Source organism: Portunus trituberculatus, chromosome 46 (assembly GCF_017591435.1).
Source record: "Portunus trituberculatus isolate SZX2019 chromosome 46, ASM1759143v1, whole genome shotgun sequence".
Taxonomy (NCBI): Eukaryota; Metazoa; Arthropoda; class Malacostraca; order Decapoda; family Portunidae; genus Portunus; species Portunus trituberculatus.
In genome coordinates this window covers 2,910,358-2,937,702 of record NC_059300.1, presented here as the reverse complement: position 1 = coordinate 2,937,702, position 27,345 = coordinate 2,910,358, and the positions used below count along the sequence as shown (strand labels likewise).

At 39.8% G+C, this 27,345-nt stretch overlaps 2 protein-coding genes across 4 annotated transcripts; one reads left to right on the top strand and one right to left on the bottom strand.

Annotated features, from left to right (window-relative positions):
• Window positions 1–392: 392 nt before the first annotated feature.
• On the top strand, window positions 393–2,958 carry LOC123519895 (tRNA-specific adenosine deaminase 1-like). Its single transcript, XM_045281533.1, has one exon. The coding sequence runs from the start codon at window positions 601–603 to the stop codon at window positions 2,029–2,031; it is 1,431 nt and encodes a 476-aa protein (XP_045137468.1). The 5' UTR covers window positions 393–600; the 3' UTR covers window positions 2,032–2,958.
• LOC123519897 lies at window positions 2,956–27,345 on the bottom strand. 3 transcript variants are annotated; one of them, XM_045281546.1, is made up of 4 exons: window positions 27,189–27,345; window positions 10,936–11,094; window positions 6,068–6,073; window positions 2,956–3,658 (listed from the first exon to the last, which is right to left on the bottom strand). In XM_045281546.1, the coding sequence occupies exons 1-4, from the start codon at window positions 27,235–27,237 to the stop codon at window positions 3,453–3,455; spliced, it is 420 nt and encodes a 139-aa protein (XP_045137481.1). In that variant the 5' UTR covers window positions 27,238–27,345; the 3' UTR covers window positions 2,956–3,452. The 3 variants fall into 3 exon arrangements, with proteins under 3 accessions (XP_045137481.1, XP_045137479.1, XP_045137480.1); XM_045281544.1 differs by lacking the exon at window positions 27,189–27,345 and adding an exon at window positions 26,675–26,831; XM_045281545.1 differs by lacking the exons at window positions 6,068–6,073; window positions 27,189–27,345 and adding an exon at window positions 26,675–26,831.

Here is a 27,345-nt window from a genome sequence, read left to right as displayed (position 1 = left end):
CTGAGTGCACCCTGATTTGTACAGGAACAGTACAGGTCCAGGACCAGTATAAGTGGGATGAACCATTTTCCTATTGATGCAATCACTACTTTTTATATAGTGTTAATAAATTTAATTATTTGACATAGCATGGGTATTTTGATTTAAATCAAGATTTTTTTTACTCGATTTCAATTTAAATTATTTGATTTAAATAATTCCAACCATGATTATATATATATATATATATATATATATATATATATATATATATATATATATATATATATATATATATATATATATATATGCATTTTTTTTTTATTAATTAATTAATTTTTTTTTTCAGGATCAGGAGCAGAAGTATATCAATCAAATTCAAGGAATACAACAAAAAGGTTCAGATATTCATCCTATTGGCAAAAATGCATCTGAACAGTATAGTGAAGATGAAGAAGATGATGATAATTATGATGATGATGATGATGACAATGATGATGATGAAGAGGAAGATGATGATTCTGAAATGAATGATGACTATTCTGATGCTATGATTCATTAGCTACATGTATTCTTATCAGACTTTGTGTTCATTTTCATTTTTTACTAATAGTTATTTAAATGGAGATGTGTACAGAAGAGTTTGCTAACAAGATTGTACAGTTGTGCATATCAAAATATAACAGCTTAAAGAAAACAGGAAAACCAAAGAATGAAGCTGAATGGACTCTGCTGTCATGCTTTGTTCAAGAAAAGCAGTGCAGTCATAAACTAAAAGTTGTTGCTCTTGGAACTGGATCAAAATGTATTGGTTCCCACCAGCTGCCTTCCACTGGGGATGTCCTTCATGACAGTCATGCAGAAGTTGTTGCTCGAAGAGCATTTGTGTTGTATCTTATTACTCAAGTGAGAAAGGCAACTGAGGGACACAATAGTATATTTGAAATAAAAGATGGAGCATATTATTTGAAATCTGGCATACTGTTTCATTTCTACACAAGTCATACACCTTGTGGTGATGCTTCAATATTCTTGAAGCAGGAATGGCTAGAGTGTGTTGGTAATATTCTAGAGACTAAAGAAGGACCAACTACAAGCCTGTCAAGTCTTATAGGAGATTCAGATCTAGAGCCCCCAATTAAGAAAAGAAGATGCCAAGGCAGTTCTGATTTTGAAGATCAAATTGCCTTGCAGGACACTAAAAATGCCCATGTAAAATTTGATAACATGAGAAAGATGGATGACCTAGAAAAAGAGAAAAATATAACAGAATGCATAGATGAAGTGAGTGAGGTTTTATCTGACACTTTCCGTACTGGAGCAAAATGTGTCGCTGGGGAGGCACCAGATCCAAAGCTTCCAGGCAGTAAATATCATGTAACAGGAGTCCTGCGCACTAAACCTGGCCGTGGTGATCCCACACTTTCTCTTTCTTGCAGTGATAAGATCTTTAGGTGGACCATTCTTGGAGTGCAAGGAGCTCTACTCATGATCTTACTTAAAAAGCCAGTGTATATAACCACAATTGTTATTGGACAGTGTCCCTACAGCCAAGAAGCCATGAAGCGAGCCATTTATGGTAGGTTTGAGGATGGTTTAAACAATCTTAATCTACCAGAAGAATTTTCTGTACAAACACCAGTGTTAGTACAGTCAAGTATCGACTTCGCTCATTCTCGAATTAACATTGCTAAAACTTCCTCAGAAGGAAGTAAGTTAATGCCAACACCCACAAGTATAATCTGGAGTGATACTATTGTGCACAAAGAAAGTCAAGAAGTTGCAACAAATGGGCGTAGGCTAGGCTGTACAAAAAAGAATATAGGGACGCCAAAGAGTTGGGTTAGTATATGTCGTAAAGCAATATCTTGTGTGATGCTTGATCTTTTGAAAGACACAAAGTGGCAGCCAATAGATTTTAATGAACTCACATATAATGACTTGAAATATTATTCAAAGTCATATAATCAGGCTTGGAATATTTTAAAATCCAAATGTTTATCAAACTGGACAGTTAAACCTAAACACGTTAAAGATTTTAAGGTGAAGTAACTGTATACCTCAGAACATTCAGAGAATACAGTTTTCTGAAGAATGCCTTAATCTTAGATACTTGTAAGTTGATGTATGATGGTTTTTAAATAAGTTGATGTATGATGGTTTTTAAATAGAGACTAAGAAGTTCATGGAATTTATGCCACCTGCAAAAAGTTTCAGAAAGAGAATTTTGAACAGCTCTATTATCAAAATGTAGGCAATATACCATCACTGAATTTGTATATTGCCTCTTAGACAAACTCAAGAAATGAAGAGGCAGAGAGCATATTTGGCCATGAAATTAAAATAAGGTTAACATATTATGGTTAAGTGAAAATAAAGATAGTAACTAACAGTAACAAATTAGCAACTCATGTAAAAAGATATAGAAAATATGCATGGGACGTGATGACAAAGACAAGCAGCCATGGCAAAGACTCATGATGAAGGCTACCTTTTTGTAGAGGATAGTGATGTTTTTATGAAGAAGACTCGTACCTTAAATCCCATCTTAATTACTGTGTCTACACCAATGAAACTCATGCATGACCAAATACACAATCTCTACATAAACAGCAGTGATCAAGATGTGAAGCTGCCAATTATTGAATCATGGATGGCTACATAATTAAAATACATAATAAAATACAAATATTGGAGTGGCCAAAGAAAATAATTGATGAAAAGAAGGCAGAAGCTCCAAATTCTGGACACCTGGGTATTACAACTAGAAAAAAATCACTCAAATTAAATTGCATGACCCAAAAAGGAAAATGCAATATGAAAACTATGCAACTGATTGTTATGTAAATTTGATAAATGATTCTTCACTTCATGAGGTTTTGAACTAAGGATAATTTTGCATTATATGTTTCACTAAATCATAAGTCATATACTATGTTTCTTAACTGTTTTAAGCTGAATAAAAGTAAAAGATTATTACTTTTGTAAAATTTATTTGCCCACAGTAATGCAATCTCTCAACAGTACATACCTATATCAACAATACAATGTATATGGCTATTGCCACAAACTAATTACTGAGAGTGGAGACATACCTTTACAGCTATTTGAAATCCAACAAGTAAAGTTTCATTATAAATTCTCTATACATACAGTAGGTATCTTTACTTCCATAGCCACTGGACTATTCAAAACTTCAGCCTCCAAACAACAACTCTACATCTTCAACGGTGAGAAAACAAAGTAGCGGATACAATTTCACCCAAAGGCATACAATTTGTACGAAGGTGAATTTTATATAAGTGGGACAAGTACTGATATAGAAATGTTACGATAAAAATACATTGAAGTGAATATCTACAGACAGATTTCTACTTGTGTATGTGCATTTATGCTGAGATAGAGGAAACAGATGTGCATGTGCTTCACTGATTTTAGTTTCTGAGGAACTACACCTTACTTTCTTACTGGGCTCACATGAATTTGGCCAGCAAGGGGATGGCAACAGCTAGGAGTGAGGTGATTGGCGCTGTGAGTGCTGGAGAGTTATTGCAATGGTCCTTATCACACTGGCACACATCCATTACGTAGTCCTCTGAACGCTTCTGGTAGCAGTCGTATCCCTCACGCATCATGTAGGCACACTCACGGTGCACTCTCACAATACTATTCGTGTGAACTGGAAGGGATTAGTTCTATTAGAGACTAACACATGGAAATGCAAGAAAAACAGCACAAAATCCCAGTGATATGTCTACCATAGGATAAATATTTCTCTGTACTTCTTTCACTTTCCTATCTCCTATATGCCTCCAATTTTAGTTGATTATTTACAATATATCCTTTACTTTAGTTGAGTACTTTAAGCCTAAAAGCATATCTCCCTAAGAAAGGAAAGAAAAGAACAAAAGTAACATTATCAAGGAGGGAAGACAGGTGAAGTGGATTAAATTAATGTTATAGGCAGCCTGAAATCTAAATGTGTGAAGTTCTTGAATGAACATCAGTGCACAAGATACATGCTGAAAGTGTTCTTTGTGAATGGTCTTGCCATAGTACTATTCAAATATTACAAACACCTATTATGCCATAAGAATACATTAATATATATATAAAACAACTTATTTTAGAAATAAAGACAACTGCTGACAACCCAATTGAATAATAATGTTGTGCTTATCAGGACAGACTATAATGTCTCCCTGGTAATGTAAAGGCATTGTGCTACTCCATTTCTTGAACATATGAATAAATATGCCTGCTTCAATACATATAATATAACTCAGCATTTAGCACCCATTACACAAGCCAGCAAAATACTCATGCAAAGGGTGAAGAAGTAAGCATGGTGTGTGCATCTCACAATAAAACAAATATAACACCACAAAAAACTTGAAAGTATTTCTTATGGATGTCATTCAAACACATGGAAAACTGGGATTTGGGGTTTCACACTGAACCTTACAACTGCCATAATCTCTTTTCAACACACACACACACACACACACACACACACACACACTGAAAATTTTAATCTTTTAATTTTAAGGAAAATTAGTGAACTCTAATGAAGACAATGAAATTCTGGAATCAATAAGTTAATTATTGAGTGCCATGTATTTGACACTTCTGCGTGTGTGTGTGTATTACCTAGTTGTAGTTTTACAGGGCCTGGGCTTTATGCTCGTGTGGCCCCGTCTCCATATCTACACTTATCCAATCTTACTTTAAAAGTACGCACACTCGTTGCAGACACTACTTCTTCATGTCTCAATACATCTTTGCTGGAAACTATATTTTTTAACATCTCTCAGACATCTTCCTTTTCTCAGCTTTTTACTATGTGATCTTGTGCTTCAGATGTCATATTCTTTTCTCAGGATTAATTTCTCACTATCCACTTGGTCCATTACGTTGATCAATTTATAAACTTGTATCAGGTCTCCTCTCTCCCTTCTTTGTTCCAGAATTTGAAGGGATGACATATGAGGAGAGACTAAAGGCTATGGATCTACCAACCCTGGAACAAAGAAGGGAGAGAGGAGACCTGATACAAGTTTATAAATTGATCAACGGAATGGATCAAGTGGATAATGAGAAACTAATCCTGAGAGAAGAATATGACATCTGAAGCACAAGATCGCATAGTAAAAAACTGAGAAAAGGAAGATGTCTGAGAGATGTTAAAAAATATAGTTTCCTGCAAAGATGTATTGAGACGTGGAACAGTTTAAATGAAGAAGTAGTGTCTGCAACGAGTGTGCATACTTTTAAAGTAAGATTGGATAAGTGTAGATATGGAGACGGGGCCACACGAGCATAAAGCCCAGGCCCTGTAAAACTACAACTAGGTAAATACAACTAGGTAAATACACACACACACGCAGAAGTGTCAAATACATGGCACTCAATAATGAATTTATTGATTCGAGAATTTCATTGTTTTCATTAGGGTTCACTAATTTTCCTTAAAATGAAAAGCTTAAAACTTTGGAACACAAGTATATAAATGATGGTCTTGATTGGACAATTCTGCTGAGAATTATTCATAATTTATCTTGAGGAAGGAGCGAACTAGCAGACATGAAAATCTGAAAAGCACTTAAAGAAATACGAGAGAGAGAGAGAGAGAGAGAGAGAGAGAGAGAGAGAGAGAGAGAGAGAGAGAGAGAGAGAGAGAGAGAGAGCTAGCTAGCTGCCAAAACATACAGACACGCAGAAACAGACAATCAGATTAATGGAAAGGTTGTCAGGCAAACATGTAAGATTGCATAAAATAAGGTAATTCACTTTCAGGCACTTCATACAAGATATGCATCTGTAGGGCATAAACTATCAATGTGCAGGGAAATCTTATTTCTAAAGACATTAAAGTATGAAGTTTTTGGTGAAAGGAAGGGTGCAACAGATGGTCACAGACCTGAAGCAGGAATATTAACATTTGATAATCTTCCCAAAGAAAAGATGATCAACTTGGTATATTCTTCTGAATACATATTAGTTGCCATAACGAAGCAATCAGAATAAAAGGCTTGAAAAGATCCCTGTAAATAAAACCATACTTATCTGTGAGATGTCTTGAACTTACCCTCAACTGAAATACAAGAATAACATGCTCTTATCTGTACATATATCAATACATCAAACCACCTGTCATTTGTCTTGGTCTTTATTTCTTATAACTTATTGAGTTACTGAGCTTGTAGGACTAGAAGCCTTTAAAGTAATAGGCTGTTAGTTCACTATAATAAAAAATTACCTTATAAAATTTACAAACTAACCATTTGCAACAAACTACCACTAAGTAACAATAAGTAATTAGTTCCACACAAATCATCACCAGTCTGTAAGATTACTTTTTTTTTTTCCCTTAATGTATGAGGGGAAATTGACCAAAGGCAACAAAAATTGTGTTAAAAAAAAAAAGGTCCACTGTAGTGCTGGTTCCTGAATAAAGTCAAGAGTGTATGCCAAAAGAATGGGATAAATGTCTTGTAACCTCCCTTTAAATGAACTCAGGTCATAGGCAGACAGAAATGAAGAAGCCAGTAGGGAGTTCCAGAGTTTACCATAGAAAGGGATGCATGATTAAGAGTACTGGCTAATTCTTGAATTAGAAAGGTGGACAGAATAGGGATAAGAGAAAGAAGAAACACTGGGAGGATAGGCATGTAGTTATCAAGATCAGAAGAGTAGTTAGCATGATGATTGTAGAAAAAAATAGCAAGAGATGTGACATTGCTGCAGTGAGAAAGAGAGTGAAGCTCTGAGTTTGAGAGGAGAGGAATTAAGACAAAAAGTTTTTGATTCCACCCTACTTAAAAAAAAAAGAACATTATGATTGGAACCACGACATGTGAAGTATACTCCATACATGGTCAAAGGGCAAAATAAGGCCCATAAATAGAGTTAGCAGCAGTGGGTGGGATGAGAAAAACTGGGAGATGACTCATAATACCTAACTTCACAGAAGCTGTTTTGACAGATGTAGAGAGGATAAAAGCTATAGGAGGGTAGTTTGGATATAAACACTTTGTGCCAGACACTCTCAAAAGTTTTAGATATGTCTAAGACAGCAGCAAGTTTCACCCAAATCTTTCAAAAAAGGATGACCAAGAGTCAGTAAGGAAACAATAGTGACTTTGACAGAAAACACACTAGTGATCATATAGAAAATTGCCAAGTGATAGATGTTTAAGAATCTTCCTGTTGAGGATAGATTAGGAACTCTAATCTAAATAAGCAGATCAAAGCAATATAGCAGTAGTTTAAGGGATTAGAATTGTCACCCTTTTTAGGAATAGTCTGAATATAGGTAAACATCCAGCAAGAAGGAAAGGAAGAAGACAATAGAGTTTGACTAGGCAAGATGAAAGCACAGAGGCTTATTTTCTGAAAACAATAGGTGGTATCTCATCAGGTCTTTAAGCTTTCTAAGAGTTTGAGCTAGCAAGGGCATGGAAAACATCATTGCAGAGGGCGAAAGAGAGGGAGGAACTAACCCTAAATCATCCAAGGTAGTGTTTGTAGTAAAGATTTGAGAGAAGTGTTCACTTTTAGAAATAAACAAGATGGCAGTAGTGCTATAAGATAAAATAAAAGGGGGGAAGATGAAGAAGCAAAGTTATTAAAGATGTGTTTGGTTAGGTGCCAGAAGTCCAAAGATTTTGATGGTTTCTATTCATGAAGAGTTTTTGTCTAGTTGGAAAACAAACTTGGCATGATTCCAGATAGAAATATAAAGTACATAAGATTCAGGTGATGGAAGTCTCAAGTATCTTTTGTGGCAGCCTTTCTGTCATGTATAGGCTGTGTTATACCAAGGTTTGGAGGGTTTAGGTTAAGAGGAAGACTGAGGGAATGTATGTCTCTATGCCACACACAATCAACTCTGTTATGAACTCAGTACAGAGATGAGTCTCTTAAACAAAAACAGTAGTCATTCCAAGGAAAATCAGCAGAATGACTCCTCAGGTTCCCCAACTAGCAGAGACATGACCAGAGGATGTCCATCTTAGGGGATTCTGAGGAGGGATTGGAGATACAGGACAATATACTGAAATAAAATTTTGATAGGAGGTGCACAACAGAGGAGACAGGATAGTAGCACAAGCATTTGAGATTAAGAAAACGTTAAGAATGTTTGGCGCATCTCTATGACAGTCAGGAATATGAGTATAATGCTGTACCAGTTGCTCTAGGCCAGTTACAGGATAGTTTACCAGTATGGTCAGTGAATAGTGAAGAAAGCCAAAGCTTGTGGTAAACACTTAAGTCTCCAAAAATGGAGTTCTCCACAAAAGTAAAGAAACAATGTACTTCACTTTGAAAGTTAAGTCATCAGAGAATTTCTTATACTTAGAAGCATTAGGTGAGAAATATAAAGCTCAGATAAATCTAGGTAGACAATGACTCTATAAGTCAGAGCCACATAATAGAAAACTCGTTAGATTCAAGAGTGTGGGCACAAGAGCAGGTTAAATCAATGCGCACATAGACAGAGCAACCAGCTTTGTACTGCAAATGAGCAGTCTGACCTGGGGACATTTGTGGTCCCCTTTCAAGAAGGACACTCTGCCATATTTCATTTAAGATTTTGAGTGAAAGATGTGCATGTAGTTTTGTGTGAAAGAAGTTGTCTATAGAGGGCAGGCTGTGACTGCCTCATGTGTTGTGAGACAAAGGGAATAGTTCAATGAGATCACACAGCACTCCCTAAACCAGTGCTTTAGACTTCACTGGGAGTGATTATCGTTTTGGCAGGTGTCTACTGCTTCCGTAAGTGTTGCAAAACATAGGTAAGGAGAGGGAGATTAATCTTTGACTTGAAGGAATTAGACTGGATTGCTAAGCTGCAACATCATAACTTTGCCATACATCAAATATTACTTCACTAAAGTATCACGTGAGTTGCAGGAAGAATGGGAAGCAGCAAGTGTCTTCAGTGTGTGCCAGTTGCACCACCACCCAGGCCACATACTAGTATTACCAGTTAAATCCCAATAGAGCTATTCTATCTATCAGAAAAGAATTACAAGTCTAGTCAATCTTCCAATGTCTACAAGTAATGCTGTGGCAGGATGCATAAACATGAGTTAAAACAAAACAGGTTTCAAGCTGAATTATGGTTCAGATGGCTCTGGTTTGTCCTGCTGGCCAGTCAGATCTGGGTTTAAATCCTAGTCACGTCCAACTATTTTATTCATAATGGAAAATAAGGAAGTTGGTCCAGAATTCAGTAACAGTGATTACTCTCAGATTACTTTCAGATTCAGATTCAGAGGGAGCACAACTAAGGACAAAACAAACCAATATTTAAGCATCTTAAAATTATTAAACATTGGTTTGCTTATTTTATTTAAAATCAAAACTAAATGGATTGAATTACACTGCTAGAAATATCTATTGAGAACTTGATTGGCAGTGTAAGGGAGTCTGTGTAGAATACTTTGTCATGTCAGTTCTGATTTTCAAGCCAGTGCACATTGCCAAAAGAATTTAATATTAAATCTTTTTATCTGTCCAGCACGGGTGCCACAACAAGGGCCAGCAGCAATTTTAAAGGGGCACTGACCGCTGTTGATCCCAGTTTTAAAACTGCCTACACAAGTATAAGAAAGTAAAGAGAAAGTGCCTGAGTATTTGAGGGCAGATTTTAATAAATCAAGAAACATTATGGCTAACTGTGACTGGAATGTAATGTCATAAAATATAAATATTAAAATAGTTTGGAAGGAATTCACTTATAAACTAACAAAACTTATGAAGATTCTGTTTCACTGAGAAATAGGCAATCAATCAACAGCAAAAGAAAATGGTGAAACATATAAATTAAAATTAGTCTTTGTTAAAAAGTGCACTTATATAGACTAAGGATTATCAACTTGGGGTTTGCAAACTCCCTGGGATTCACAAGATTCCAGGGTTACTTTGATGGTTGATATAATAATATCCTTTGCACTACCACTGCATATTGAGTTAGTGTTAGTCGCTAAACTAACATTCCAGGAATACTTAGATGGCTGATCTAATAATATTCTTTGTAACACCATTGCATATTAAGTTTGTGTTAGTTACTAAATTGACCTGTTCAAAGTCAGATTACTGGGGATTCGGGTAGATGGGCTTATAACTTGGGGTTCTCAATGAGAAAAGGTTGAGAATACCTGATATAGACTAACCAAAAGTAACAAGGACAAATCAGAACATGGCCAATTACAGTGTCATTGTCTTACACAACATCTTTCTTATGTTCCCCTCAAATTCAATGATGATGTTTTCTCCTATACAACATGGTACCATTTCCTTTTTTCAGCCAGCTTTGGTTGGAGGACTGGGGGTCAGTGGTAAGGGAGGAGCCTTCTGTGCTATCCTGTCTCTCTCACTAATAGAGTAAAATAGTTACCCAAACAGCCTAGTAAAGACATCAAAGTCAGTTGCTGTTTAGACTTGCTTTATATTCTTCATTCAATTATGACACTGTCACTGATGACAGTGGTGGGATTCATGACATGCATATAAATGATTGAAAAGGTCATGTCATGCTAGGATGCAGGTGGGGACAGAACACTTGACAAACACTTGGCATACATTTTACTAAACCATACTGGTTGCTAAGACAGTCAACCTTGACTGTCTCACTTATACTCATGGATACCAACACAGGCCATCAATCTGACTACTTTGTATAGTACTACAAAGTGTTAACAAAAGCCATGTGATAATTTTAGCATTTCCTAAATCAACCCATTCTGTTTCATTTATGAAACACAAATTAAGTGAGAATCATCCTCACGACTAATCTATCAATGAACTCAAAGGAGATATCCTGTTTCACTAATTACAAAAGCAATAAAGAGTATCATTCCATACAATGGAAGAGAATGATGCCTAGATTACATACCCAAAGAAAACTAATCCCAAAATCACAAAAAGAACACCAGAATTAAAACTTACTGTATTCCTTGACCTTCCTACAGAATGGGTTTGTCTTATTCTCATTAACTTCACACTCCTGCACAAAGGCATTTTGCAGTGCAGGGGAGTCTTCCTGGAAGTGGTCATTACATGCTGGGTCCGTCTGTGTGTTGCAGACAAAGCACTTGATGGCCATACCTGTTGAAATACAGAAAAAAAAAAATAATAATAATGATAGGAAAAATGTGAATTGTACACGTGCACACTACACACACTTTCATGTTAAGGCTGAGATAAATTAGCTTTAACATAATAAAATCTAAAATGTTGTTCATCTTAAGAGCTCTTTACTTCATTAGGATTCTTCTTCAATATATATATATATATATATATATATATATATATATATATATATATATATATATATATATATATAATTACAAACTATGAGTAGTAGTAGTATTATGTTGTTTTACTTTATGTGGCTTTGGCACAGGAAATTCATGCATCCTCACTCATAGGATGATAATGGGGGATATCACTGACTAAGTTTTCTGAGTTCACTGGCTATCTTTATTAATTATTGTTTGAGTTTATATGACTAATAATTCTACAGAACAGCAACTAACATATATAGAGCATATATACTTTCCTTACTTTACACTCTTATACACATAATGGACAAGAATTTTTTTTTTTGCAAGAGGGGAAACTAGCCAAGGACAACAAAACATAGAAAAAAGGCCTACTTGAATGCAAGTTTCCTAAAAGATTAGTAAAAATTTAGCCAAAAGACAGGGACAAATGTCTTAAAACCTCCCTCTTACATGTACCCTTAGAAAATCCATGCAGCCAGCAAGTTGATTATTACTGCCATAACTTGACCATCCCATCTGTGATAACACCTGCTAGCTGATCATTTTAGTTTATCTTCTTATCCACTGAAATCATCCAAAATACTTTACTAGATTCGTGAAAACCATCACTAATCTCTCTTAATGATACACAAGAACCACTGAAATGTTACGTGGTGCTGAACTTAGGAGTATCAATAATTTAGTGGTGCAACAATGCTTTCTTAGTTGACACACAAGGATTACAGCCGTCACTCCAAAGCATCCTCTGTGTATCACTAAGGGAGGGTTTGGGACCACACGGAAATATATATATATATATATATATATATATATATATATATATATATATATATATATATATATATATATATATATATATACACACACACACAAAATTTGATACTTTATAAATAAAAGTTAAAATAATAATAATAATAATAATAATAATAATAATAATAAATAAAAAATCTCCAATGCAATAGTACAGTACACGTACAGCATCTCGAATTTGGAAAACATTACGGTTGTCAGAGGGAGCGTAATAATAGTAGGAATAAAAATGATAAACTCAATCTCGCAGCCCGAGATACGTGAACGTGAAGGCGGGGCACCGTGCCAGCTGGGTCATTCCTCGGCCGCCCAGGCACCCACCACTGCAACACTCCATCCGCCCGCCGCTCACCGTTGGTCCCACTGTCCCTGCAGCTCCAAAGGTCGTAGTCCCGTGGGTATAATGGCCGTGTAGGAAGAGTGAATTTCTCCTCTCAGCCACTCTTAATACATTGATATGCTTAAAACTACTAATACTTTCCTTCTTCTTTTATTCATTCATTTGTTAGAAGGCGGGATCCAGTGAGTGGCCGTCCCCTAACCTCCACATCTGAAGTGGTATCGCACACATCTTTTTTTGAGCTTCTTCATAGTGTGTAGTATCAAAAGCAAGTCAATGGGTTTTGAATGACTAATGTAAAACTGTCTCTGCAATCATACTTTTTTTTTTTTCAGCGAATAAGATGTAGAAAATAATGGAAAATTATAAAAGTTCAAAACTTTCACTTAACTTCTCCTACGGTCTATATATATATATATATATATATATATATATATATATATATATATATATATATATATATATATATATATATCAGCAAACCATCACCTCGGCTGCTACACGGTGATCTGGTGCAATTTCAAAGAATATTTCGAAAGACGACAAATGTGAAGAAAATAAATAAACAAACAAATAAATAAAAATACATCGATTAACTCAAACCTTTCAAATGCTTGTTCCTGTATTAACCGTTCAATAATTTTGTTCAGTAAACAAGTATTAGGTTGCAACACAACAAGCACCATCATCGTGCTAGCACGGTGTGGGTGGGACTGGCGTTCAGGACCGCATTCTGGAATACTTAGCGCTGCACTTCCACTACTTTCAATTTCAACAACGATGGACACCTACTACAAGCGCAAACACCTATGGAAAGCAAACACCTATGGGTCGCCACCATGGCAGTAAAGGCCCATGCCAATCCTTCGGATTGGCGAATCAAGACGAACGAACGAACTACTTTCAAAGGCACTAGTTTATGAAGTTATCCGTGTTTTAAAAATGTTCTCATGGTTCTAGTGACATGGCGACGCGATTTTTACATAATTGACAAAAAACACTCATGAAGATCCGGCTAATCATCTCTGGGGCTATTGAAAATGGTCGGGGTGAGAGAACAGTGTCTCAGTCTCTCAGAGTACACAACTCAGATGAGCTTCAGCTAGGGCACTGCAAGCCTCTCTCGGCAACGCTTCACCAGGGACACGTGCTGGGGCTGCTTCTCGCCAGGCTCTCCAACACTCATAATCAATAACCTCTCCTTAATCAAACTGCAATAAACCTGACAAATATTTTTCTTTATTCAATAACATTCTTAGTTAATTCTTAATTTATTATCATTGAAAGAAAAGTTTATAAGATTTTAGTGGCAAATTAGACAGCAATTACACTTTTGGTTCCCTTTGTTAGTTGTTCTTATTCATTGTTATTGAAAAAAATGTAGATCAAGATATCAATGACAATTGACAGCATGACTATTTTAATGTTTAGTTTATTTATATTCATTTTCATTCAAAGGATTTGTTATTGAAAAATGTCTAGCTATTAACGTCGGATTTGATAACCATGGCTATAAAAGAAGAGCTAGAGATTAATATTCTGATATTCTCCTCCTCTCTCTGCAATGTAGGTCACCGTGTTACCGTGTTGCCAAATTACAATGCATCGGCTGGCTTCTTAAGACGAGAGTGGTAATGCTCTCTCTCTCTCTCTCTCTCTCTCTCGGTTGTGGTTGTAGCTGTGACAGCAACGTGGAAGACGGAAATATATACTAGTATAACAACGTAAATACACACACACACACACACACACACACACACACACACAGTTTGTTTGAGGCTCATATTGATAAGATGTTTGGAGAAACGTATAATTTGATAAAAAATATTGGATTAGCCTTCCATTATATGGATAAAGATATGATGAAGAAATTAATTAGTACGGTAATTAGACCAAGATTGGAATATGCTGGAGTGGTTTGGTCCCCTTATAAAAAGAAGCATATAAAGAAGTTGGAGAGATTGCAGAGAATGGCAACAAAAATGGTTCCAGAATTGGCAGAAATGACCTATGAGGAGAGATTAAAAGAAATGAATTTGCTTACCTTGGAACAAAGAAGAGAAAGAGGAGATTTAATACAGGTTTATAAACTGTTGAACGGACTGGATGAAGTGGATAATGAGCAAATGATGTTGAGAGAGGAAAACTTAAATAGAACTACGAGATCGCATAGTAAAAAGATAGCCAAGGGAATATGCTTGAAGGATGTGAAGAAATATAGTTTCCCACAAAGATGTGTAGAGGTGTGGAATGGTTTGAGTGAGGTGGTGGTATCGGCGAGAAGTGTGCATAGTTTTAAAGGAAAGTTGGATGTGTGTAGATATGGAGCCGGGGCCACACGAGTATGATACCCAGGCCCTGTAAAATTACAACTAGGTGAATACAACTAGGTGAATACACACTCTCTCTCTCTCTCTCTCTCTCTCAGTATAAAATGGAAAATATATACGAGTATGACAACATAAATACACACAAGGAAGCCAAAACCTGAGTTGCTCAATAGACCAGTGATCAGGAAGGTGAATGTAAGAAGCAATATGGAGTCTATGAATAGCAGGTGTAACGTTATGAGAAAGGCAAAGGAAAGGGCAAAACACATCATAGTAAGCAGCAAGGGCCCTCGTTAATTAAACTTTAAGGAGTGGTGAACTACTGGGATGATGGGCGGAAAGTTCATAACAGTGGAAAGTTACTGGAGGGGAGAGGCAGCCGAAACCACGTGTGCTAGAATTAAGCAACAGCAGCAAGCGATTCCATGAAGGAGAGAGTGAGGTAAGAGCAGCGCCACAAAGGTCAGTGTAAACCACAATTGTCTGATTTCTTTAACACTTCGTGTTTTTTTTTTAGACACATTATGATTTTTTTTAAAGGTGACATGCATGAGATTTATCAAGTTTTAATAGATGGAGAATTTTGTTAATCTATTACTAGACATGAAAAGCTCTGTAATCCCTCTAGTAGAAACTGTGAATCGTTTAAGAAGTTAAACGACAAAATAACTACCAACATGAAGAAAGCATGAGACCGTTAAGTACCTGCGTTACCTAAATGATTAACTTATGAACTCATCTACTAATATCAAAAGTTTCTCAGGAGCAGATGGCAAAAGTAAATAAAGGTATATGAGCGTTGAATTGAAAGAAGTATATGGAACAAAGTGGTATATGGATGTACCTAAGTAAATAGGGTAAACACTTGAATAATATGAAGAAATACGGCTATCCTAACAAATAAATACATCAGTGTTTGCGATAGCTGGGAGACACGTGGTCAAAATTTAAGAATACCCACAAGTTTAATACCAATAAATACGTACCCACTATACCCTCCCCCCCACACACACACACACACACACACACACACACACACACATGGCATTAGTAAACACTTCAGGTTGAGCACGTAGCACAGACAAGCAAGAGATCAGATGAGAGTAATAACAGGCTGCACGTTTAGGCCTTGACCCTTAACGAGGCGAGGCGAGACGAAGCAAGGTGACTTTCTGCCCTACGTAGGTGGCGTCCAGTCTACATAGTGACGAAGCTGGTGGAGTTCCGTGCTTCATAGTAAGGAATACTATTATTCATATCGAATTCCGTGCCTCATATAAAGGAATAAGTGTACTTGTTCTACTTTTGTGGCTCATACAAAGGTATGTTCTTACTTGTGTATATAGGATGAAAATAGATTGGTGTATATATATATATATATATATATATATATATATATATATATATATATATATATATATATATATATATATATATATATTTATTTATATAAGCTTTGCTATACAAGTGATGATAAACAATATATAAAATAGGCATTTATAGGAAGAAAGATGAATATATCTACACTCCTCCATTCACACACACACACACACACACACACACACACGGCTTCTCACTATATACGTTGTTTCCTTGCACTCTTATGGAAAATTCTTTAGCATAAAAAAAGTTACTCATTGAACACACACACACACACACACACACACACACACACACACACACCACTCATTCTCCTGCAGGCTAATGGGTGGGGACAAATACTATGCCGGCAACTTTCCCTCTGCGCAGTGACCACCGACCGGCGGGTGACTGGCTGAGGTAAATGTTAAGGGATGCCGCATGAGAGCCAGTCACTTTTACCCTTTGCCGACGTCATTCTTCCACAAGACACACCAGAGGCACAAGTGGTGCTGGGAACGAGGGCAGAAAGGGACGTGAATTAAGAGGACGCTGGCAGGGGTAACACTGAGAGAAGAGACCTGCTGGGGATGTTCTGCTCTAATGAGGCGAAGCTTCTCACCCAACCATCGCACTCCCTTAGCGACGCTCCCCCAACACCTGTTGCCGCTGCTGCCTGCCGCCTAAACGTTGCCATGCACTTACCACTCTATCTCGTCTAAAATTTCATGCTTATGAAAGAGGAGACAACATGTTATGCTTGCAAGTACAAAGAGATTTTCGAAACATTTCCTTCCCTCTTCCTCCTCTCCCGTGCAATGCTGTTGACAAAACCGGACGGAGCGCATCCTGAATTCCTGATGCCAGATTATCAAGTAAATTTTTCCCTTCCGCTCCCTCACAATCTACGAGGAACAGTCACCCGCGCGAGATTCTGAATGAGAGCTGCGATGATTTTCTACACAAAGTTCTTTAAAGTATCGATTGTTGGATTGTAATTCACCCTATCATTAGAAAACAGCTGATACATTGACATTACGCAGGGACTGTCCAAACGCAATACATCAACACATTACTGAGGTTTGTGTGGATAGCAAACTTTTGTTTGTATGAATATATTTTTCTTCATATATGTGAGAAGAAATTTCTTGGCTCATGTCTGAATCTTGTCACACAACACTGCTAAGTCCACTGCAAGGAGACACGTAGTGGACGTCATGCTCAAATCGCTTAAAACAAAAGCCAGAACAAAGCATTTTATAATTCTCTTTGCACAAAGGGCTGCAAGAACTGATTCCTAAACTGGATAGTCTGAGTGGTACTCTTACACAACAGTGAAGCTGACAGCAATCTATTTCGGTCTGCGTATATCACCTCGCCCAAGCAAACACCCACTCAATGGCTCGCAGCACCTCCATAACATGCGTGTTTGCATTTTAAATTCTGCTGAGTCTTGCGGTTAGTGTTTGGAGGAAGGGTGGATGGTAAAGAATGAGGGTGCGGGGATGAAGCGCCATGCTAGATATACTAAATGCGACCGCAGGTAAGCGAGATTCCCCGCTGCCAAGGCTGCTGATAGGGCACGGCAGGCGGGCTGGTGCCAAGCGTAACGTAGGCAGCGGATCTTCACCCCAAGTTCCGAAACACACTTAAGAGCGAAGCAGCCACCAGTGTTTTGAAGGCTTCACCAGGACAGCAAACACGTATTCTCTCAACATCCACTGAAAAACGTGAACTGGTGTCTATCTGACATTTCATATTGGCAGGGATATCTGTTCCTTAGTCTGCCATCAACAGTGATTTAAAACATAAGCTGCTACCTTATGAATGCACGCACGGACTGACAAGTGGCAGCTAATTCACTTATAACTTTTAATATCAAACATTAACACCGAGAAGGCGAAATCAAAACAGGAAGATGAAATGGTATATAATGACAGAGGGGTATAAGAAATAGGTCTCTTCCTACTCATTACATTAAATTTGCTTTGCATTTTCCATGCACATACTAACCAACACTTCTAAGCCTCACGTAGGTGTCACGGATACCTAGCAAAACATAAGAGCAGGATATTGGAGGCAGAAGCACATGCCATTAATCCTTGTTCTTGATTGATAACATCCTAGTGTTGCTAACCTGCGCAAGTCATCTTCCATCAGTAACATCCTGCACGAGTCAAGTGAATGTTATTTGGTCCTAAGGAATGTCACGTCACGAGCAGATGGTTCAGAGTCAAGGGGAGATGATCCTGGCGTGCCTGCGAGTTACATTCGCTTCCTCCCGAATGCTCCCACCCGGACGTATCTATCCTTCAAACATTTTTCCTTCAATTCAAATATCTATCTAGACATCTCCCTCTTTTCTTATTCGCTTAAACACTAACCTAACCTTACAAACTATAAACAACAACAACGGGTTCTTCCAATATCAAACTATCGCAAAATAGCTTCATCTCACAAATATACCAACAGGGAAAAGATGTACACCGGGGAAAGCGCCTGGTTGCATACTGCGATAATGGGAGCGACCTGAGGAGCCCCAACATTTCCTATGCGTAGTATCCTTTAACAGTATAGCGTATCAAGCATGCAGCCAACACCAGCCAGGTATACAAGGACACCAGCGCTGGGGAAGGGAAAATATTAAAAGGACAAATACAATAAGAAAGTAATTAGTATGTACGAGTAAACTGTGGAAAGATAATGCATGTGTAGATCAACGGATGTAGAATTAGTATGAGAGAGAGAGAGAGAGAGAGAGAGAGAGAGAGAGAGAGAGAGAGAGAGAGAGAGAGAGAGAGAGAGAGAGAGAGAGAGAGAGAGAGAATACAGTATGAGTAAAGAGTAACATGATTAAGAAGACGTGGAATTGTGTATTTTCTTTGTTATGGGAAGGAGGGGGTGACAGAAATGACTAAGTAAAACTGGAATATTTTTCTCCTATATAGGATGAACGTGACATGACTGAAAAGAAAGCAGAGAGAACCTTTATCATGCAGTGGAAGAGAAGCACAGTAAGAATAAGACCTGGGTAAGAAAGTGAACGGTGAACTATTACCATGGAGTAGAACGGAACAGGGCAAAATGATTGAGTGTGCCTCGATGAACTGACTAACCGACTGATTGGCTGAATGATTAACTACTTCTTTCACTACGACAGCACGGTCATAAGGCGCCCGGTGTAATATGACAAAAATAGTAAAACCTTGCCACAAGTATGTCAATCATGTACACACACACACACACACACACACACACACACACACACACACACACTCCACTGTCGCGATTCGTCTCCTTTTAACATGCTCTAGTCTGGGTTTTCAGTGACTCCACTTGCCGTAATGGAGGTTGTCAAAATTCTGAAGTGTGTTTTCAGTAATTGTAACAGTTTAACGGGCTCAAGCAAAATTATTATTTTCTTTTAAGAATAATATTAGTTAAGCAAGGATTCTATAACATCAATTATGAAAATTTGAGTAAAAGAAACAGACGGATAATTTGTGTGGCTTTTGAAAATTAGTCCTACTGACAGTGCAAAGCGTTTCTAAATCTAAATCTAAAGAGATAAAGAAGCGCAGCTCAAGTTTCGTGTACCATCTTTCTCTATAGCGATACCTGTCGTTTGCATTACTTGTCCTCTGTCTATATCACACACAAAAAAAAAATGTAATTACTAGTATAATCTTACCACTAACGATTCTAATTTCTGGCCTAATTAATTTGTCTCAAGAGAAAACACAAAATTCTATCATTATGTTTATCACTACCACTTATCAGCTGCCTGTTAGCAAAACATGGGCCAGAAATAAAAAAAAAAAACTGCAATTATTAGGATTACTACGCCTATTAAACTTATTACCCGGCTATCGGCAAGTGTCAATAAACGTCAACACCTGTCATCATTATCGTACACATTCCACACCACTTCCAGGACAAGGACTCGCTGCACCAGGCCTTTACTCATCTTCTTTGAAATAAAATACAGCCCCACTGAACGTGTTACTGGGGATGGAATTGAATGTTAAATGATTGCAATGTTTTTTTTTTTTTGTCTTATCTAGTGAGTTCATGTGGATTTTATATTGAATATTGAAGTCTTTCACACACAAACACACAACACACACACACACACACACACTTCACAAGCCAGAGGACCGGGGTTCGATTCCCCGGCCGGGTGGAGATATTTAGGTGGGTCTCCTTTCACGTGTAGCCCCTGTTCACCTAGCAGTGAGTAGGTACGGGATGTAAATCGAGGAGTTGTGACCTTGTTGTCCCGGTGTGTGGTGTGTGCCTGGTCTCAGGCCTATCCGAAGATCGGAAATAATGAGCTCTGAGCTCGTTCCGTAGGGTAACGTCTGGCTGTCTCGTCAGAGACTGCAGCAGATCAAACAGTGAAACACACACACACACACACACACACACACACGAGAGAGAGAGAGAGAGAGAGAGAGAGAGAGAGAGAGAGAGAGAGAGAGAGAGAGAGAGAGAGAGAGAGAGAGAGAGAGAGAGAGAGAGAGAGAGAGAGAGAGAGAGAGAGAGAGAGAGAGAGAGAGAGAGAGAGAGTGTGTGTGTGTGTGTGTGTGTGTGTGTGTGTGTGTGTGTGTGTGTGTGTGTGTGTGTGTGTGTGTGTGTGTGGTTTAGAAAGTGGTTCCCGTAAAGCCACGAGACACCCCGACCTTTAAATGGAGTGGGACATGATGGACGAGTGTATGGCTTGTAATCTTAAACACTCTGAGCCTCCCGGAGTACCTTCAGGGGTTCTCATGGTCTACTATCCTTAGTAAACAATGAATAAAGGTAGAATATAATTAACTTACACTCGAATATGGTTATTTTGCTTCCCATGGTGTTGAATCCTTACTAATTTATGAATGAAATAATGGGGAAAAAAAAATCCCATAAACTTCCATTAAATGACTTATAGATAGTTGGGTTCTCATGGTACGGTGCATAACTTAACCTATCTATCAGTAGAGTAAAATCCTGCGCAACTTTCACTCGATTATAGTTATTTTGGCTTCTCTCTGTGCAGTCCTTACCAAATTATGACAAAATTTATGAAACATGCCATTAATTTTCATTCAATCATGACTATATAGTTAGGTATTCATGATCAGTTCATATCAAATAATCACTAGAATCATGAAGATCTCAATAACTCTTCTATAATTAGTAAATAGTTCCCACGGTGCAAAATCCTTATTAAATTGCGATTAGAATAATGAAAGAAATAATAACTCACTCAATAATGCTAGTTGGCTTCTCAACATAATCGTTATTGAACCATCACTAGAACCATGATAGTCCCAATAACTCACTTAAATCTGTTAACACCCACTTGACTCGCATTTGGTACATATTCCCTAAATTACTAATCACTTAATTATCAATCACTTTGAGACATGTTTTAATTATTCTACAGTCTTGTTCAATCCCTAAACTCAATAAAAATGACAATCTACTGCGTGTCATCCCCATCTTTCTTGTAGATGCTATAAATATTTCATGCATTACTTCTCGTGCTGTTCACTGCCTCGTATCGCAGAGAAACGGTTAAAAGTAGTCGAGGTAAGACACCCACACGCTGGAGAGAATATGCAGAAAAGAAGAAAAGAGTTCATGAGACACCATACGTAGCAACTTACTATACTTTGCGCCTGTGAACTTTGCGAGGTCTATATATAGTCTCATTACGCCTGCTACACTAATAACGTGAGTGGCAGCGAGGTTAGCACTCATCATCACGCGTAAATTAACTTGAATCCATTAGCGGTGGTGGTGCTGGTGGTGTCGCGTCTCGTCCCTGAATATCCAACCTTTAATATTGCGATGTGGCCGAGTGTTCCGTGAGGGTTTGTTGTGATTTGCGCTTGTTTGGGTTTGTTTGTGTCAGTGGGTAGATGTAAACTGATTATAAACGATTATTATGATTTTTCTATGTAAGAGAAGAAATTGACCAAGGCATCAAAAACGGTTAAACAAAAATGCCCACTTTGATGCTAGCCCCCAAACAGGTCCGAGAGAGTTAGCCAAAAGAACGTGATAAATATCTTGAAACCTCCCTCTTAAATGAGTTCAGATCATAAGACAAATACAGAAGCAGGCAGGGAGTTAAGTTTTCCTGAGAAAGGGATGAATGATTGAGAGTATTGGTTAACTTGCATTATAGGTGGACAGAATAGGGATGAGAGGATGAAGAAAGTCTTGTGCTGCGAAGCCGAAGGAGGATGGGGAGGCATGCAGTTAGTAACATAGAAAGAGCAGTTGGCAATGGAAGGATATACTGTATAACATGTTCGTGTTGTTAATGCTGCTGCTGGTGGTGATGGATATTAACTTGTATACGATTACAATGGTAGAACAGGTACCAAGAAACCTTCTTACACGAGTATTTACAATGAAATTACTACTGAACTACTTACTTCAATTTCACTTAGTTTTTGAAAGTGCACAGTACATATCCCAAACAGCCTCGCTAAGGGCCAACAAGTCAGATGCTGTTCGTTCTTCCTTTTCGTTCCTTTGTGATACCACATGACCACACGCGAGGGAACAACACGCTGGAGCACGAGCTGGTAATTTTAAACCTTGCATGCATATCAGACTCCACCATCGAGATAGCAGAAGAGTTTTTCTACTGCCCACACTGGGCTGCGAGCGTCCTCCTCCCTGCACCTACAATGTATTAATAGCACGCCTGTCCCTCTCGTCTCCTCCCTCCTCGAACCTTCGTCGCCCTCTCCATACTGTTCCCTTCCGCTCTCCCTCCCTCCCTTTTTTCGTCGCTGCTTCACTTGTTCAACAGCAGCCTCAGGGGGTCAAGGGGGCAAGGAAGTACTCGTCCCCCTCACCACATCAGCTCCCTATCCCATCCCTTCCCTCTCTCCTCCTCTCATGAACTTCCCATCCATTCCCTCCCCCACATCAACTCCCTATTCCACATCGACTTCCCATCCTTTCAACTTTCTCTCTCTCTCTCTCTCTCTCTCTCTCTCTCTCTCTCTCTCTCTCTCTCTCTCTCTCTCTCTCTCTCTCTCTCTCTCTCTCTCTCTCTCTCTCTCTCTCTCTCTCTCTCTCTCAATATCTTTTAATGAAGTTACGCTCCTTGATGCTGCGAGGCAAAAAAACAACTCCCACTTTTCCCTCGCTTTTCAGCCAGTGGAGCACAACTTGGATACGTGCAGAAGTTCTTGTGCCATTTTTGTCTGCCAAGTGTTATGCTCCCAGATCACATTCCTCGACACTCTCGCTGGTTGTGACCTGCAGACTGGTTCGAATTTGTGGTTCAGCGAGTGTATAAATGAAGCATCGAACTCTTTTTATTGCCAGCAAAACAAATGTACTACTAACGAAGGGAGAGGAAACATCTAGCCCCAGTTCTGACATGTAAATTTTGGCGAGATGAATGTAGACCTACAAAAATTTGTGATTTAGTGAAGTCCTGTATAAATGAATAATTTTTTTTCATTATCACCAAAATTAATTCACTACTGATGAAGGAAAAAGGAACACCAAGCCAGAGCTGAGTTGGCCGCGGGTAGCAGTGCTTGACGGGAGAGCCAGAAGTGTCTCGAGACGGTTCATGCCAGCAATGGCTCACATCAGCAGAACGTTGTAGTAGCGAGGCGAATCTTACTGAATGCCAATGTTTGTCAAACATGCATAATTAGTTCTGCTGATACGATCTACTGTTCGGCGGAGAACATGTGCTCACATAATGGAACATGTTGCGCACTGTGGCTGAGAACACTTCCTAAGTCCTGGCAAAGACTCAACATACTGAGAAGAAGAGGCGACACACACACACACACACACACACACACACACACACACACACACACACACACACTTCTGTTAACTTTTCCCCACATCGAGTATCGGTGGAAGAGAAACCCAAAGTGCCGCGGTCCTCTGCCTGTCGCCCGTGGTCCACATTGAAGGTGACCTTCAGACAGTGATCATCACTTAACGGCTCCTTCCACACACTCATCAACATGGAATTGCCAATCCACCTAATCGTTGGTAATGATGAGGAAATTATCCAAATCGCAGCGCAGGTGATGATTTTGGCAGAATGCAAATAGATATTAATCAAATAAAAAAAGAAAAAAAAAAGAAAACGTAAATAGAAAATGACTGCAGGAATAATATATAGCAGGCAATAATGCGTACGGTACAGACATCCAAATCACAATGCACGTGAGGATACTGGCTGGCGGAATGTAACAAATAAAATAATGATCAAATAAAATTAACTGAAAAAGGAGCACAGGGTTAACAGCCTCGGCAGTGACCCCACACCTCTCTTCTTCCTGGCTCTGATCCTCATAAGACTAAAACTGACCGTCGCAGGGTTAAGGGAGACACTCCACCTCTTCCCATCCCATCCCATCCCATCCCATCCTATCCTTGCCCCGCCCCTTCCCTCGCCCTCTTGTCCGTCCTCAGCACCTGTCTGGCCCACCCTTCCCTCTACTGTTCCTCCAGTCTAGCATCTACTTGGAGGTCGATCGAGGATTGTGTTCGAATCCTCACTAAACAGACTTCAAACTGAAACATTAAACATCACAACACTGGCACGAGCAGTAATTGGGTATCATACTTTTACTGGTATTTTTTTTTTCTCAGTGGTGCTCCCTTGACGTGTAATCTCTGAAGCACACTTGTCATTCTCAGGACAGAAAACGAAAGAGGTGAACGTGACGCCAGAGATGCTTTGCCTACCCTGCCCCACCTTCCTTCTCTCTAAAAGCCACGTCGCCTCTGTACAAACGGAGGAGGAGGAGGAGGAGGAGGAGGAGGATGTGTTCAATAGTAATGGTTCATGTGAGTTAGGAGAGTGACGTAACCAGCAACCCAGTCCTCGCACCCCATCAGGCTCACCATCGCTGGTCTACTTTCGGCCTGGAAGAAAGCTGTTATTCCTGTCAGGTGTGATGTCGACTCCTAGATGCCCTTATTGAGAAACTTTCACTGAACATGTGTGTGTGTGTGTGTGTGTGTGTGTGTGTGTGTGTGTGTGTGTGTGTGTGTGTGTGTGTAATTCACCTCCTCGGTCGCCTGCTGGTCACCCAGCCAGTCTTCCCCATTACGGAGTGAGCTCGGAGCTCATAGACCGATCTTCGGGTAGGACTGAGACCACATCAACACACTCCACACGCCGGGAAAGCGAGGCCACAACCCCTCGAGTTACATCCCGTACCTATTTACTGCTACGTGAACAGGGGCCACACATTAAGAGGCTTGCCCATTTGCCTCGCCGCTTCCCGGGACTCGAACCCGGCCCTCTCGATTGTGAGTCGAGCGTGCTTACCACTACACTACGTGTGTGTGTGTGTGTGTGTGTGTGTGTGTGTGTGTGTGTGTGTGTGATTAACTGTTTGATCTGCTGCAGTCTCTGACGAGACAGCCAGACGTTACCCTACGGAACGAGCTCAGAGCTCATTATTTCCGATCTTCGGATAGGCCTGAGACCAGGCACACACCACACACCGGGACAACAAAGTCACAACTCCTCGATTTACATCCCGTACCTACTCACTGCTAGGTGAACAGGGGCTACACGTGAAAGGACACACACCCAAATATCTCCACCCGGCCGGGAATCGAACCCCGGTCCTCTGGCTTGTGAAGCCAGCGCTCTAACCACTGAGCTACTGGGTGTGTGTGTGTGTGTGTGTGTGTGTGTGTGTGTGTGTGTGTGTGTGTGTGTGTGTGTGTGTGTGTCAGTTTCATTAGATGCTGTACGTGAACCACAACTACTATCAACAATAACTACTACAACAACAACTTTAACTATACTACTACATCAGCATAGTAAGCACCCTAATTACAGCGCCAGCAGCGTACTGTATACAGCACCGGAACCAGTCACCGTCTACGGAGTCCGCCACACCGCTAGCTTGGCGTTGGCAGCACAGTACCAGGTATACACAGGTGGAGAGGAGGCAGGCAGATAATGGATTATGTGTAACCAGGACAGGAAGGTTGGGGAGGGGATGGGGTTGGGCATGGGCCAGGTGGTGAGGACTGGAGGAAGTGAGGGAGGCTGCAGCTCCCCTCTCTACTTAAGAAGCCAGTCAATAGATGAAACACAAGGATGAAAGTGCTTAGTGTGCGCCGACGCCCTCCACTCGTCCCGCTGCTGCTTACCCTCACCATCCCACTGCCGCTTTGGGGACATCACACCAGTGAGAGGATTTATGGAGAAAAGATTGTTTGGACAAGGAACACAATGCTATTATATCAACCACGCATGAGCCGATACCACCACCACCACCACCACCACCAGCATCCAGGCTCATCCCCGCGGGCGACAGGAGGCGACGCGGGGGCAATTTTAATGACGAGTCACCTGAGAGACTGGAGACCTGACGCGAGGGGTGCGGGTGCTGTGCCCTGCCCGCTGAGAGGTTGAGCAACACACCCACCCTACATCTTGTCACCCAACTTTTTCTTTTCCTACTTTACTGGCGCATTCATATATTTCAAGTAGCTGCCTTGAAAATAGATTGCTGTAATACTATGACAGTCAAACATGTACTGAACACACACACTTGTCGGCATTATGCGGTCAGCTGCAGTCCTTAATGGAGCCTCAATAATCCTGTCAGACGGCGCTGGTGACCCACTACTGGTGACGTCTGAGACGCGCTGCTCCAAGGGAGAGCGTAGAGGAATTACAACGGATACGCTCATTCAGGAAGACCAGATGAAACGAAAAGTGTTGGTGCCAAGCCTGTGTCTACATTGGGCTGTAAGGGACCAAAATAGTCGGGAACACTAGCAGCTCCGCCCTAAGGAGAAGCACCGCCAGGGGAGGACTCGTGCGGCAGGGCGGTGTAAACTGGACACTGCGTGGTAACCCCTCCGTGAAAGGTCACCAGAACATGGGCGTCCCATCACATGATCGGCTAGTGTAGCGGTAGCGGTAGCGACTGCTCGGGCCGCGGCACCACCTTGCCAAGGGCGGCCTCGGGGCAAGTTTCACTAGGAAACTTAGGCAGAGTGATACATCACAAATAATCACTTTGTCAAAGTGAACAAAACTTCTTCCACACGCGTACTCACCAGCGCCGATCACAGCGAAGATGACGAAGGAGGTGATGATCACTTTCATTTTGAAGTGTGGTTAGGAAGAAAACAAGGAGCAAGACGCAAGACGTGTGCCACCCACCGCTGCCAGTCGAGCACTGAACTGAATACACGCGACCAGTGAAGACCGGCT